This window comes from Anneissia japonica, unplaced genomic scaffold (genome assembly GCF_011630105.1).
Source record: "Anneissia japonica isolate Jap-2015-1 unplaced genomic scaffold, ASM1163010v1 scaffold3867_len840240_cov202, whole genome shotgun sequence".
NCBI lineage: Eukaryota > Metazoa > Echinodermata > Crinoidea > Comatulida > Comatulidae > Anneissia > Anneissia japonica.
The window spans coordinates 86,164-102,220 of NW_022715965.1; the positions used below are offsets into that span (position 1 = coordinate 86,164).

A 16,057-nucleotide genomic window follows, 5' to 3' on the forward strand; every position below is an offset into this window, starting at 1 on the left:
AGATCTGTTGTTTGTAGTGTTTGGACATATTGCCTTGCTTGTTGGGCTGGTAAATGCTGCCGGAGTGGATAAAGGACGTATTGATCCGCCAGGCTTGTAAAATGGTTGGTCTACAGTTGCCCTCCATTAGTGATGTGTATCTAGAACATCTTCAGAAAACCTTCCATCGTATTGAGTTAGATACCTCTCATCCACTCTATTATGCTATTATTAACCAACTTAATCCAAGTGGTAGAATGAGGCTACTCAGAGCAAAAACAAACCGTTATGCGAAGTCATTTATCCCCTCCGGCATCACCCAGTTCAACAAGAGGTTTAGAAGATAATTCATTATCAATATAATAATATCAATAATAATTTTAACTGTATTAATTACGATGATAATAATAATAATAATAGTAATAATACTAATACTAATAATAATAATAATAATAATAATAATAAGAATAATAAAAATAATCATAATTGTAATTCAATTATTTTATCGATGGTAGTCATTGTATTTTACTTGTAAATTGTTATATTTTCTATAGTGACTGTTTTGTATGTTTTTATATTTGTTTTACATTTTTTAATAAAATATGTGATGACGAGCAGAAGAATTTACCTTGTGGAACAATAAAGTTATCTTATCTTATCTTATTTTATCAATAAATAACTCAAAACTATATTTGTATCAGATAATTTTATTCGATGCCGTATTTAAAATGTACATCCAAAGGTATATATCATAAATTTTTATTTCAAATACACCTACATACTTAAATCTTAGTAAAAATGTGCAATTCTTTATCTACATGTAGCTTAACTCCACCTATCAGTGGCAGTGTTTTCGTAAAACATTGATATAAGCAAATTAATTTACACTAATAACTTTAAAAATGCTGCTTTTTAGCTATATATTTCAAAGTTTATATCGGTTAACGTTGTCCCTTTTTAAACAGATAAAGGTCCGTCAGTTCAACTAACACAGGGCACAATTGTACAAATTCTTGCAAAATGCCAGAATTGTCTTTGTCGTACTACCAAACACAAGGACAACCAACAACTTATAATATGTTTCAAGCTCCAAAACGCCCTCGTTAGAAATATATATATAAAATAACTTTTATTAACGTAAGTTGATGAGATAAAGTAGTTATTTTAAATTATCCATGGCAAGTTTCCGTTCTATTGGAGGTAAAGTCGAATAAATAAATATAATCATATCGAAGTACCAACATTTTACATCTTCTTGACGAAACGTTTGTTTTTCTGAGCAATACCACTTCAACCGCGGCACATTATAACAAAAATGTATGTACCAAACATGATATTAACTCGATGAAAATCTAAATATTCTATAAATATATAATCTCGTTAAAAAAAAATTGACTGAATTAAACTTAGCAAAATCAACTTGTACACTTCCGTTAAAAGTATTCATTGTAAAACATCATCAAACAACCTTTCAAATTGAAATAATCAAAACTTTTTCTTTTCAAAGTTTTTTTTTTTATATAATTTATGAGAAATTGGCCAATCAGAGCTGGCCCAGTGCTTTCTACATTTGAACTGGCTTGAGTTTGAAAAACGAAGTATAATTAGACAAATCCCTTGAATGTTACGGTATCTGTGTGTGTGCGTTTATGATTAAGAGGATCCGAACAGCACAAATTATACATTTCGAAATTTGTAAACACAATTTACCAGGTCAACACTAACTAGTATCGAGTTTGGTTTCGTTATGAACAAAATGCCTGAATATAATAATATAAAAACACTGATGAATTAATAATATTACTATATAACGAATTTTGGTAAAAATATTAATTCATCAAAGAAATATAATGAAATAGAACTTGAAAAATAACGATTTATACTTAGCTCATCAGCTAACTTTCTTCACCGTTAATAATCATAAAATGTAATGTACAAAACGATTTCCGAATCTATAGACATTATATTACAGCTATTTACATATTTAAATGAACAAATTACAAGGTATCTCTATATTCAATTTTAATAATAATTTTAATTTAATTATATTCTGTAAGCCCATTAGAAAATATAATTTTGATCTTGTGCACAAATATAACTCGTTGTCTTCAACACCGACACACGTGGTCCCTGTAGAATCTGCAATTTACCTGGTTTAAACCATTCTCCGATCGATCGGTCGATCGACCGACCAGAAATTTCTATATTTTCATTTCTTTATTTAAAGGAATGTATTTGATGAGCATGCGCAAAATCGTTTTAGCATAGCAGATTCCGTTCGATCGGTTATTTGAGGTAAGGTGTGTTTTTATTTTCTACTGCCAAGGTTCTCGCCACAACAAGCGCAAAATCTTAGTTTACAAACCTTCAGAATACTGCTGCAAAATGTAAATGCAAGACAAAAATAAATACAAAATTAATGAGTAATTAACCCTCGGGAGGCAATCAAACGGTGTGGCTATTTCAAGAAGATATAAAATCTAACATTCAAAAGTGAAATAAGTAATGATTTATGGAAATTCTTTTGACTTCTGCTTCGTTTCTCTGTTTCTGTTATGCCTTGCTCATATCTAGTGACTTGAATTATTTCCATACCGTCTGATGGGGCCTATACTGTACTTTGTAACATGCATTACGCTGTTTCCTTCATTTTGTTCAAACATTACCTGCAAACTATGCAAATTATATATGATACGTTCATAAATTATGCTTTTAATACATCATGTTACATACATAAATATAGATAGATCAATATCCATATAATAGTGATTGTCTATGTAGTCCTATTGCATTTTTGTTTGAATACCGGTATTTCAATATGAAAGTCTGATAATCGAAACAAATTTGAGAACATTATAATCCAATATTTATGTGACTGCATCAATCAAGATCAATTCCTTCTGCGTATTTTTAAAAATATAATAAATAAATCTATTAGATATCGATCCCTGTGGCTATAATCCAAGTGGTGGTTGAATGCATTGTCAGCAACCCGAAACCTCTGCAGTTTACTAAAGTCATGTTAATATATTATAATATTCTAGAATAGTGTATATCTAAGTACAATTAGTGATGCCACTAAAAGAATACGATGTAGCGAATGTGAGTTTGCACTGTTTTCAGGCTGTGGGGGCGTATTCTGGATAACGTTTTGGCTCATTGGAGGCTCCAATATTGGATTTATTCCTGCGCAGTGGATTAGTGGATCACTGTATGACGTTGGCCGTAGTTCTGGCTGATCAGGGTATTGGCCGCTAGTTGGCAACTGGCCATCGTAAAGCAGGAGTTTACCTGCTGTGTTGTACTTCATTTGATAGAGTTGGTACTCTGTCGTTGACATTATCAGGCCTAACGTCTTGCAGCCGTTAGTATACGTGACGTCTTGCTCTGTGTCCACGTGCCATGATCCCGGTCGACCACAATCACCGTCAGAGTTTAACTTTTGCGCAGAAGCTAGGCTCAAAGGTTTGATTACCACCTGTTCGGTTTTCAAGTTGAAATTGGTTCCACCATCAACTATACTGGACTGAACGCCGTCGCTATGGCTTCCCCGTTTTGTGATTGAGTAGGCTGGTCGTCGACAATTTGGATCTACAAAATACTTGATACCAGCGTTCCACGTCTTATTTCCAAAGTATGATATGTGTCGTGTCATGAAGAAACTGCCTTTTACTTCGCATCGTATGCTAACCCATTCTCCTTCCAGGCTTACTGGTAAAGTCTTTTCCGGGGCGAGGATCGGTGGGTGGAAGTCGTCTGCAGATTGAATTTGATTGCTGATAGTATCGTTTGCCTGAAAAATATAAATGGAAAACATTATTGAATATTAATTAGAACAAAGAATCAACTTAAAGAACTGAAAAGTAAATGTCAAAGCTGGAATATTTTAAGTTTAAAGTTGTATAAGTTATTCGCCACAAATGTTAATATACAACCATGGTAATGAAATGTCAAGTGAAAGTTAACGAAATAAAGGCAGAGCTGAACAAATATATGTATATATGTATACTGTTTAGAAAGAGAAATTTAATTTTACACTGGATGTCCTACTGAAGATTCATAGCGTGGTAAAAATATTTTGTATTTAAACTTAATATAAACAAATGAAGTTGAAATACAAAAATTAGTATTAATATTTTTCAAAGTTAAGTGACCCTATTCTTGTATTTCTTGCAAGTAAACGACTGTACGGGTCAAAGAACCTGGTTCCCTAGCAGTGGATGGAGCAAGATTTAAAAAAAAATGTTGCGAGAGATTTGTCAAACGAATCTAGTTTTACCATGAAGAACGTAAGTTGATTTAAGGGTTTGACCTACACACCATCGGTGTTTATCAGGTGGACAAAGGCGTTAAAGAGAGATCATCGCCGTTGGATTTCGTTGTTTTAATGTTTTTAAATTGCGTATCACCTATCAGGTTCTGAAACACCGTTGCACAGTCACTCTTTTGCGTTTCTCAGGAGGTTCAAATTAGGGCATTGAATGAAGTTCGAATTCCCACCTCTACAGGCGGTCAATTTCATTAAAACGTTCAGTAATCAACTTTATTTAATACTAAAGGTATAGCCTGTGGACATATGATCTGATTGGTTAGAAAAGATGATGCTGACCCGCAGAGCGTAACTGCTGCACCCTAATGCGATGTTTGAATATGGTGATGGGAGGCAATTTGCACCCCGTCTTCAATACGGTTTTCATTTCCTTCTGTCAAAGTCACCTGACCTTTCGACCAAATAATATACAACTTGCGTTTGCTGTTTTCAACAGTTTATATCCCAGTCATCTAGATATGGCTATTTTTGGTTCACAGAAGGTAACACATTATTAAAAACACCGCTAAGGTGCAACTCACAGCTGAAAATGAAGCATGTGTGTTTAAGAACTAATTGGTCTTTCCGGACGCTGAGAGGGCGTCCAATGAGTTGTGCCAATACATGGCATGTTCTAATTAGCGGTGATGTAAGAAGAATTTCATATATTTTAACAGCACTATACGATTCCGATATTATTGGTTGTTCAGTCGTGTGGCTCTACATCTGGGAATTCTTTGCTTAACCGTCTTCCCTTTTGGTGTACTGTATGTATATTCCTTTACACCTTTCTATAGAATCGTCAAATCTGGTTGGAAATGAACTCATGAGCTAAGATCATTTTATTTGGTTTTTCTAATGATATTAAGATAATCATACTGTGAGATACCTGTCTATCAGAAACCAAGTCCTTAAATACAAAATTATAGTCATACCGTTTATTTACCTAATGATAATACATTTATGCAACCTTTACAAGAGACAAGTTCTCACAGAGGCTGAAGGAAAGGACGTTGCGTTTCCGTTAATAACTACGAACTGAACCTTAGTTACACGAGCTCGGTCTGAACTGACAGATATATAATGTGTTTTAAGACAGATAAGTTGAGCTGACGTCAACGCACCAAACACTAGGAATAATGTCACCGAAAGTAATGATATACTTCGAGTATTCAATAAAGTTTACTCATTAATAATAAAATAGTGATTAAAATTTTTTCATCGGACTATTCTAAACCACTCGTTTCACTATTTAAAAACGAGCATTAATTAAGTGATTCAGTCATTCGCGACTAAGAAAAAACTTTCGGTTTGTTCAACGAGTGACGTCATGGATATTGCCTACTAATTTTACCTGAGTGTGGAATGTGGAAACTACACTTTTTTTTATACTGACATTCAGATATAATTTATTTATAAATAGGTATAGATGCTATACATTTTTTTTGGATCATTCAACATTTTTTATCTACACTTTTATCAGTCAAAATGTAAATTATAAATGCAAGGTAATTGTTGAAATCAACACGGAAATACGAATTAGGTCACTGGTGACCCACAGTGGCCACAGAGCTGCGTCTGGTGAGTTCATCTTGAGACTGTTTTCTACTTTTCTCAAAATAGTACACAGAGTTCTTTTAGGCTAAGTCACATCCAAAGGACGAGGTTTTTTTGCAGGGTTTACTTAATAGCATAAGCAAGAAAGGCGTTGCCATTGTTTTTGAACTCGTCCTTCTCCACCAAAGTCCAATTCTATTACTTGACCTGTATCTACACTTTTATCAAAGCCTTTCGGAGTAGTTTTCATTAAATAATTGAATAAGCTTATGTTTGATGAACTGGCACAGGATAAGTGTACTAATATTTTCTTGAAATAAAAGTTGTCGGAAAAGATTAAAGATCATCGCCAAAATCGATGGGCTCAATCGGAAGCATAAAATAGTCCCAGAGGACCAGTGACTCTTTTTGATTGACAATTCTGGTATCCTCTTAATTCCTACGGCCTGAAGAGAGTTTTGCCCTCAGAGACCAGTAGCAGCAAACAACCCAGCCTTACATCGAAGCTTGTGTTCCGTGGTGTTGACACACGCTTTTTCGATGTACCTCTCTCTAAGGAGTGATGGAAGCCTGTGTCGAGGCCAGTGGCCTATGATCCCAAGGTGTACCAGTTCATGTTTTAGGCAGGTTTTAAGATGTAACCTCTGACCCACTTCAGGCGGTAGCTCTTTGATATTGATAGGCAAACAGCTGATGCATTCCGCTGCACTTTCGTAAATTACCAAGGTACTTGCTAAGAGGTAATAGAAGACGTACAAACTGAAATTTGCCATGCTTACAATAGAATTCTATTATTATTTATTTACCCAACTGTTGTGTAAATACTAAATATTGCACTATTGTACTCATATACAGTACACATTTACAATATATATATATATGTATATATAGGCCAAATATATATTATATAAAATATATATATATATATATATATATATATATATATATATATATATATATTTCTATGATTATGTTATACCTACATATTTATATATGATTTTTTACCTATATACATGCCTATATCATTATATTTATGAAGTCTGGAACTACCTTTCGATGAGAGGTTTTTTTTTCTTCTTTTTTTTTTAAATAAAATAATCTATAATTTCTGGGGTTTTTTCGTTTTTAAATATAGAACTTTTCGAAGTAATAGAAGCAATGTGAATACTTATAAAACTAATCGATGGCAGACGCATGCGCCGTGTAGTTTCTTCGGTCACAAGCAGTGAATTGGAAAGCGCGCAGTATGATGTCATATGACAAATGAATTATGATTGATGTTCAATAAATGGATGTGACAGATGATGGCTCTTCAGAGACTAACTAGACAAGGTTAGATGACAGAAAACAGATAGAGTGTGACAACGTGATAACCTTCATTCTAAATTAAACTATTTCAAATAAATAGATTATGTTCACTTTGAATACAGTAAAAACCTAGAGGACCTTGATATCAAGACTTATTAATCGAACGACCGCTTTAATACATTAGGCCTATATAAAAAAAATATATTTTTTTTCCATAGCGTCTGGATGAAGATTTTGAGTTCACAAAATAGCATTACGTAAACACTTTAGGGAACTGCCACTTTAACGTTGTGCAAAGTGATGGCCAATGCTATTTACTCGTAACTGAAATAACACTTTGTTCTATATTTATTTTACATCACACTCGACCAATCTAAAATAGACAACGCACTGATATGTCATAACATGGACGTGAAAATTGTTTCTTGCACTTTTGATTAAGCGGGAGAAGTTGGCCTATTTATAAGGCGTATCTTATACTATGGTTGGGTTCCATTAAGATGCGGAAACGTCGCTCATTGTCCGAATTCCTCTACATTAGCAGATTTATTAAGAGGTATAATGCCAATGTACTTTATTTCATTTTATCGAATAAGAATACCGGTAAACCCCTATGAAAGGTTTGTGGGTTTCAAGATTAAGAACATGCATTCTTTGAAGTTTCGTTTGCAGTCACTTATAACTTAATTGATTTGGGATAACAAAAAAATAATAACTCAACTCACTACGAAAACAATACAACTTTGATTATAGGCATAAACTGCTTATGACGTCATAGTAATCATAGCGATGTCGACATAGGCAGGCAGAGTGGGCGGATGATTCATTTTGCTGTTGAAATAATAACGAATGACTTTACTTGACTTCGATAAAAACAAAAACAACATAGGCCTAATGTTGTAAAAAACGGAGTAAAATAGCAACATTAAAAAAAAAACACCTTTAAAGAGAAATTACAGATCTAATTTAGGCAAATGGGGACCAAGAATAGAAAAGTGAAAAAAATTAATTTATTTATTGTCACATATATAGGCCTACATACAGATGAAATGCTTAATTTGAAATGAAAATTGAAAATTAGATAAGGAAATGAAACACAAGGCTTGCATAAATAAAATTAGAAAAAAAAGAATGAAAATATGTTCCAAAATCTAAAGAAAACAAAATAAAAATCCAAAATTATTTAGATTGTGAGCCTATTATAGTTTTCAAAGTTTTTAAAATTATTGAGTTGGTTGCAAAGTTACTCTGGGGTTCGCTTGCTTCGAGACATTTCTTTCCGCACGTCGTCAAACGCTGCTTGTAGCAAGCCTACTTGCTACTTTATTAAGCTATATTCACTTCAAGCTTTTCTCAATTGAAGAATAAGTAGTGTTAAACGTGGATGAAATGTTAAAATAAATCGAAGAGAAATTTCTACAGCCACCTTAATTACGAGGACGCCATTTCTTCAACAAATACGTACTGATAAATTCACAAATTTTATCAATGCAAATGCAGCAATACGTTTAATTGTCATCAATATGTTACGGGCCAAAAGTAGTTATCACTACATAGGCAATTCAAATTCAAAAACACGATATTAAAAACCTTATGTTTATCGTCATATTCGAAGACGCAAATCACTAAAGCCAAGTCAAGTTATCAGCCCGTGACCACGCGCTTCAATTAGCAACAACCACGCAGCCTATTCAATTATGAGGCGTGGACGTAGCACTTTGGATTAATCGCAACACTAACCAAGTAACCGTTCTAATAGAACCTCTCAGGAGAAAATAAAATCCAGGGTAGGCAAAATATAAAACTTAACTTGACGTGGGAACGGCGACCATCATGCGTATACTTACGTAAGCAAAATTATTCTTTAATGTCAACAAAAATGTGCGATGTTTTATTCATGTTGAGCCCGCCTCTGCCCACCACATGACCGTAACAAAGAAATAAAATTCACAGTGTTGCTGCCCTCAAGCTTTCGGATGTTATCGTAACTCAGTTCTTTTTCAATTAGTTGGTTTAACTTACTTTTGTTTGTTTATAGCTACAAGCATAGACCCCTTACTGTGCTTTATTTAGGTTACATGTACACTTAAGTGTACCACTTAATGAGGCGAATAAATAATTGGTGTAAAACTAAATGATGAAGAACAAATTCAAACCAACTAACCAGAATGTTCGGAGAACCGTCCTAACGCTGACAAACTTTACACATTTACGCTAATTAGGCCGTTCCTACAAATACAACTTCGAAATCTTGAGTACCAGATACCCCCTGAGACCACTCCCATATACTTTCCAAATGCGACGTCCAACCCAGTCAGAAGAGGACGACATCAATTACCTTCTACCTGTTTAATCATTTGCTATTAATTGTTGTCATTTAGGGTATACAGCATAGCGTTTCTGCAAATAGTATTCCAAATAATTCGATTATTTGCCAGGGACAGCAGATCTTCGATACTATCTTGGTTTAACTGATGGTTTGTGGGTTTATGATGTGACGCCAATGAATGTCCAATCCGCACCCACGCGCGACTAGAAGATGGGAGCACAACTCTGAAATTGTACCGAGAACCGATACAAAAATCGTGCTTTATTCTCGGCATGGAATGTATATACTTGTGACTTCTCATTGATTTCTACTCCTCCAAAACTTCGTTAATTTGATATTGCGCGTGTCGCCTAGCTTATATCATACTCGCCTTGACAGATTAACTTTGAACTTCACCGGCGTGTAATGCGTATTATCGTAGCCAAAAGTACCCACTGAATGCAATTATAATTATTATCACAATAAAGTGACAATAATATCAAATCGAAACCGGACCCTGGATTTCTTTAGATATAGGCGAAGAATATCACCAAGGAGGTAGACATAGTAACATTAGTATACCAGGTGATCGTCTAGTCGCGATACCTATAACACACCTGTAATAATCTTCTCTTTGATATTGGCTATTCTGTGTTTCACTTTGCCCCCAAGTGTGACCTAATGCCCGCCCCACGCAATTCCGAATCAGGTGTCGCCCGAATCCCCTATAGGTGTTCGACTTATGACCTCTGTATGATGACTGTCCCGGTTACAGAGGACCTACAGATTGCTTTCGTCTAGCAAAGGACGACCAAACATGCCCCGGGGATGTATGCTTTGTAGCGAAATAATAAGTGACCCCAATACAATCGTTCGCTAATTTATGTTGAAACCATAATGGAAACGAAAATAGACCCGTAGTTCGCCCTTGAGTGTTGGGCCACTGTATATATTTCAGATAGGTGGATGTCCTAAAGATTTTGTGTTTGCCATCAAGGTAAATTGGTTCTGTCGCAAAATTGTGACGAATATCTTATCACTCACTGGTATTAGTAGTCACGGAGTGGCATTTTAATACATACATTTTTTTATAAGAACACATTTTATAAGAACACTGAGGCTGAAAAAACAAAATAAGAACAAATTGAGGCTGAGCAAAATATGAAAGAAATAATCAGAACATGTGGTTGTCGGTTGCCGCGGTTCAGGCTTTTAATCCTGTGGCGATGGCGTTCAATCGCTGTGCATTTCTCTTGTACCTGGAAAATGTGTTTTAGGTACATCGTGGGCTCTCCACCAACGAGTATAAATAGGTACCTTGGAAGTTGTGGCATTGGCAGTGGCGTAGCCATGTGGCCAGAGGGGGCCAGGACCCCCAGATTTTAGCCTCCCCACATAATATCACGGACCCACGTTTCCCCCACCCCCACAGAAATATTCTGGCTACGCTGGGCATTGGATGTATGCCTATGTTCGTACTATGTATTAGAGCACAACTTGTTATTCCCCAACAGAGCTGATAAAATTTGCACTTTGTTTGACGTTTGGGATAGAAAGGCAAGCAATTATGCCTACGACAGAAAATATCAAACATCTCAGCTCGACGGAGAGGTTATGCCCTGTAGCATGGTCTATAGTGAAGTGTGAAACTCGACCAGCCCTCTTACAGAACTCCAAAGAAGGAGAGAAGCCACCACTCATCTACAAACCGTTTTCGTTAATTCCCGGGTAGTATTATATACACCTGGTTAATTTGAGTTTAATAATATGAACCAATATTGTATCAAAGTTGACTGATCGGGCAGATAGGCGTACCGCCGTAGGCCCTGCATCGGTAACCTGAGTTGGTTGCACCAGGATCAAGGATGGAGGCCCAAAATAGAACCTCAATTTTTGACAGCTTTGCAAAAATGATTACGGTATAAGTTGACCCATGAGAATGTCATTCTATCGAAAATTCTTATGATGTTGCAGTGTAGTATTTTGATTAAAATTTAGATATTCTAAAAATAGTTAAAGATTTAATCTTTAAATGAACTGATGGTGTTTCACCATCTTTATTATTTTTGCGATTCATAACTTTACGTCCGCGGGACGCCGGTTGGAAATACATTTTTTTTCTTGCTTTCTTTCTTGAGAATTAACTAAAATGCGTCAGTACACACCGTAGGCCTGTTATTACTTTAAAAGAGATTTTCAGTTTTGCTGGCAAATTTGTAACGGTGTGCAGTATCTTACAGGCAGACTTCGAAGGAAAAGAAAGTTTTTATATTTTGTAGAACTGATTTTTTTTCTACGACACAAAAAGCATATTTGACGAAAAACTCGGAAGCGGTAATGAGATACAGATTTTGTAATAATTATTTAAAAACAGATTTTGTAATAATTATTTTTTTCGTCAAATAATAGGCCTGTCTCCGAAAAATCAGTTCCTTCGGAGCCAGGCTGTAAGCACATTTTGTGTTAATTTACGAATATGCACACACGCATAAATTTTCAACCAATCGTCCCAAATATCGTTACCAATATCTGGTAATCACATACCGGTTCATTCGTTTAATTAGTTACATTCCATGCATCAAAGGAAAAAGGAACGTGTCATCAACAAGAAACGGAATAGTTAGTGTTGCATTACTTCTGTGGATTTGAACCCCGAAAAGGAGAAGTGTCAAATGATAAAAGCGGTTGGGTCGGTAATTAAATGATTCGAACACCGACACATTACATCCGAATAAAACTGCGATGAAGTTTGGACCACGAAAGATGAGCGTTCAGTTCACGCCTGACCCGGATATTAATAATCGAATCCCACGGACAATTTGGTGTGATTTTCCACCAAATTACCCCCAAACAGAGAAAACATATGCCTTAGTTTACGGTGGCGTCGGGTGGCATATGGGCCTCGTTTGCTCCACGACACACTCTCATACCAGTTATATTCAAAACGTTTTTAAAATCATCATTAACATCGTTTGATATGTGGTATTTATGGTTAAATGATAATTCACGTGGTAATGAAAAGAATGTGTTGGGAACCAACTTCATTACAAACTAATCACACGTTCACTTAATTCATTCCGGTTTTATGTCGTAATTTATTTATTTATTAATTTGTTATGGGTGACATGAATTGACCTTGAGTCCTGGTTTTACAGAAATTAGTACTACATTTTATATTACTCATTTTGTATACTGATACTATATAATATTACAAAATACAGGATTGTGTAGATACGGCGACCTGTATTTGATAATATTGAGCATTATGATCTGGTAATCGAAATAAATTGGCGTGTTACGTTTTAGGCACAAGGATTTCTAGATTTGAATTTAAAAAAAAAATGATATAGGCCTCAAAATAAGAATTAAAAAAATTTAAAGTATACAACCCCAAGCAATAAACTTAAAAGTCAATATGGAGCAAAATCTTTTCTCGCAAACAAGTTGACAGCTTCGGTCGCGTACAACCCGCCACCGTTCACGTGGTCCACACTCTCGTCGGTCGACGGTGGACCAACTCAAGTTGAGTTTCACACAAGGTTGCGTACTCAAAAACCCCAGTTATAATCCCAGTTTAGTCGATGTAGCATAAGTTATAGTTATATAATGTACTTGTATGATTGTTAAGGTTTGCAGGAGGGGTTGTCCCATTGGACCTTCGATCTATGAACTCTTCCATCTACATTTTATCCCTAAAATATGGTGATTTTAGGTGATTTTTAAATTGAACGTAATTTTTTTTTTTTTTTGGGTGGGAGGAGACTGGTGCCCTCCCCTAGATACGCCACTGGTCCTCATCCCCGTCATGGAAACACTTTCGAAAATTTGAGATTATCAGATTTTAAACATACGTTTGTGTCGGTCTAACCATTTATTGAGATTGTAATTCCTAATATTGTTTTCTAAAACTACTATTTTTATCCTGAACCATAAAATCTCTCCTTAACCCACACCAGATCGGAGTTTTACACAGGACACATTGGACTGAGGCGCTAGAGGTGGCTCCCTTGCCCAAACCCGCTGTCGGATATTTTAGACTCCTCTTGACTTCTATGTTTCTGTTTTATATAGGACTCAAAATATATGCAAACGGGTATGTAAACCCGAAAAGAACATGTAGGCCTACCTATGACTCACTGCCATTCACGGGATGGATTCTGTTTGTCCACAGGTGAACGTGTCGTCTGCACATCCGCATCCGCATGTTCGCAGAAAGCAGACGATAGTAATTCATAATGAATCGTAGCCTGCTACTCGTTAGGCTTTGGGGGTTACATTTGGCAGTTGATGCGGTGGAAATGTGGCTATTATTCATAGCCTGTTTTTTGACAAAAGTTTTCTCGGAATCTGCGAAATCTCCAGCAATTGCAATGTTTTATATCAGACATGTCAAAAAATCATATCATGGTAGAACAGCTTTGAAATCACATGATGCTAACATTAAGGTTCCGGTGAATTTAGAGAATTTCAATTTAATGTCAACGTAAGAAAACCCCTCTGTTTCCATCTTCATTTCCCGTACATCAAATCCACAATTTCTCGGGACGTCAATGTTAAATTTTTTAAAAATGTTTTATTAAACGTAGGCCCTAACGATATGACACTACGATTTCACCTAAATACCAAGAAGATTGATACCGTGGGTCTACCTCCCAGGTATGCGGCCCCGGGGCTCGTTTGCCAGTCTATTTTAATTGCTCTATTCACAACCAGCCAATGCTTTTATAAACGGGATTTTTCCTCAAATTTAAAATGCCGATAATTATAGGGCGCTTCACTTCAAAGAATAGAACTAGTCATTGATGATTGATGGTTGATCAGATTATGCTACTTTATAATGGAACTTTTATGGAACTATTTTACCGCGATTGTGCTGACGATGCATTGTGAAGTCATAATGAGTATCTCTTCTATAACCGCTTTTTCTTCAAAAGAAACCTATTCATAACCATAGGCTATTAACAATCGTTTAAGTGCCAATACCAAGCTTCCGTGTCGAGTATTCATTTACCAGATCTTACGTTTCAGTACCAATTATATAATTCCATCAAAATCGTCTCATCTTCGTTTCTTGGATCGTGTACCCACAATAGCCCCGAGCGCTACGTGGTCACACTTACGCACTCGACGCAGCGTTAAACGCACCCGACGCGTTCCATCACTGGTCGATGATATCCCAACAGTCTATCCTAACCTTGGGTAATCTACGTTAAAATAGCTATGGCATCAGTCATATATACAGATAGTAATTTTTTTTTAAACAGAGTGAGTTAACTTACCTGGTATCGCACGAGAGGCGTCTGGTATGCCTTTGGTTCATAGTAAATTCGTTCGCGTCTATCAGTCGAAATATCTCCGAGAAATAGTTCTTGCCGCAATGTGAACTCTTTCGTGTGTTCATTGTACACTCGATGAACCTCCTGCTTAAGTACCTCCAGTTCATGAATGGAAATAGCAAGACCCTCAGTGCATATAATGATCACGTCATCCTGTGTCCAGTCGAACAAGACATACCTCTTGAACAACTTCATCGCCTCACTCTCACGGAAGTAACCCGGACAAGTTTCGTTGATACCCTCCATCAACTTCATACTCGTATCAGTGTCGTACGCCACAAGAACTATTTTGTCTATTTCGTAGGACGACCGCGTAGCACCTTGAGGCGCTGAAGATGTGATTTCGTATTGATCTTGAACGTGCGATATCTTTCCGCGCACTCGAAGTGTGTGCGTTGGTTTGGTACAGGAACTATCTTTGTAGTAGAACTGATGAAGCATATACGAGTTATCGGAATGGAACTTGTAACGCCTTATGATGAACTCTGGGCCTGGTCTTACTTCGCAACTGTAAAGAGATGTGACATTATTTAATTAGTAAATAAATTCATTCATTCATTCTCTCAATATTCATGTATCCATTTGCTCTTCCATTCATCCATCTATTTATGTATTCATGCAGTTATTTATTAAACAGTTATTCATGTTATAGTTTTAATATTTGTGATTCGACACTAAATCATTCGAAATGAATGTACAACCGAAGTAATTTAACTATGAAAGGCATGCCTGCACAGATTATACCGATAAGAATAGAGTCTATAAATGAGGATGAAAAGATGCAGACACGTATAGGTGTCATCATTTCCATCATTTTTATTACAAATATTTTAAATCTATCAGATCACTATTATTTGGATGTTGCAGACGATGATCAGACAATGCAAACATAGTTTCAATTGCGGGTAAGGGAAAGTGCAGGCGATGTCGTCGACATAGCTGTGAATTGTCGTATCGCCACAGAGGGTCCGATAAAGCGGTTGCCTGAAACGTGACTTTCTTATGTCAGTCCCGTTTTGTTTCTATACCTTGATACATAAGTTCCACCACGCCTCGGGGCTTTCAACCAACGTGCCAAAATACTAATTTGTTTTCAGTTTGTCATGGGTAGGTCGAAGCTGAATATTATATTAATGCATTAACTGAAAGCCGCCGAAAATTATGGTGCGACACAAATTTCTACAACACTTATGGAGCCAAATTTCAGAAATATCTGTTAATCACCTTGATTCAAACAAATATGAACCTAACAGCTTTTAA

At 35.9% G+C, this 16,057-nt stretch overlaps 1 protein-coding gene across 1 annotated transcript in view; it reads right to left on the reverse strand.

Moving 5' to 3' along the window:
- Positions 1 to 666: 666 nt before the first annotated feature.
- LOC117109506 (protein APCDD1-like) overlaps positions 667 to 16,057 on the reverse strand; it is a 33,337-nt gene continuing 17,946 nt past the window's right edge. Inside the window, exons 3-4 of the mRNA XM_033251877.1 lie at positions 14,741 to 15,305; positions 667 to 3,772 (exon numbers count right to left, since the gene is read on the reverse strand). Coding sequence (XP_033107768.1) covers positions 3,020 to 3,772; positions 14,741 to 15,305 — 1,318 coding nt within the window. The 3' untranslated portion in view covers positions 667 to 3,019. The remainder of the gene's footprint in view (positions 3,773 to 14,740; positions 15,306 to 16,057) is intronic.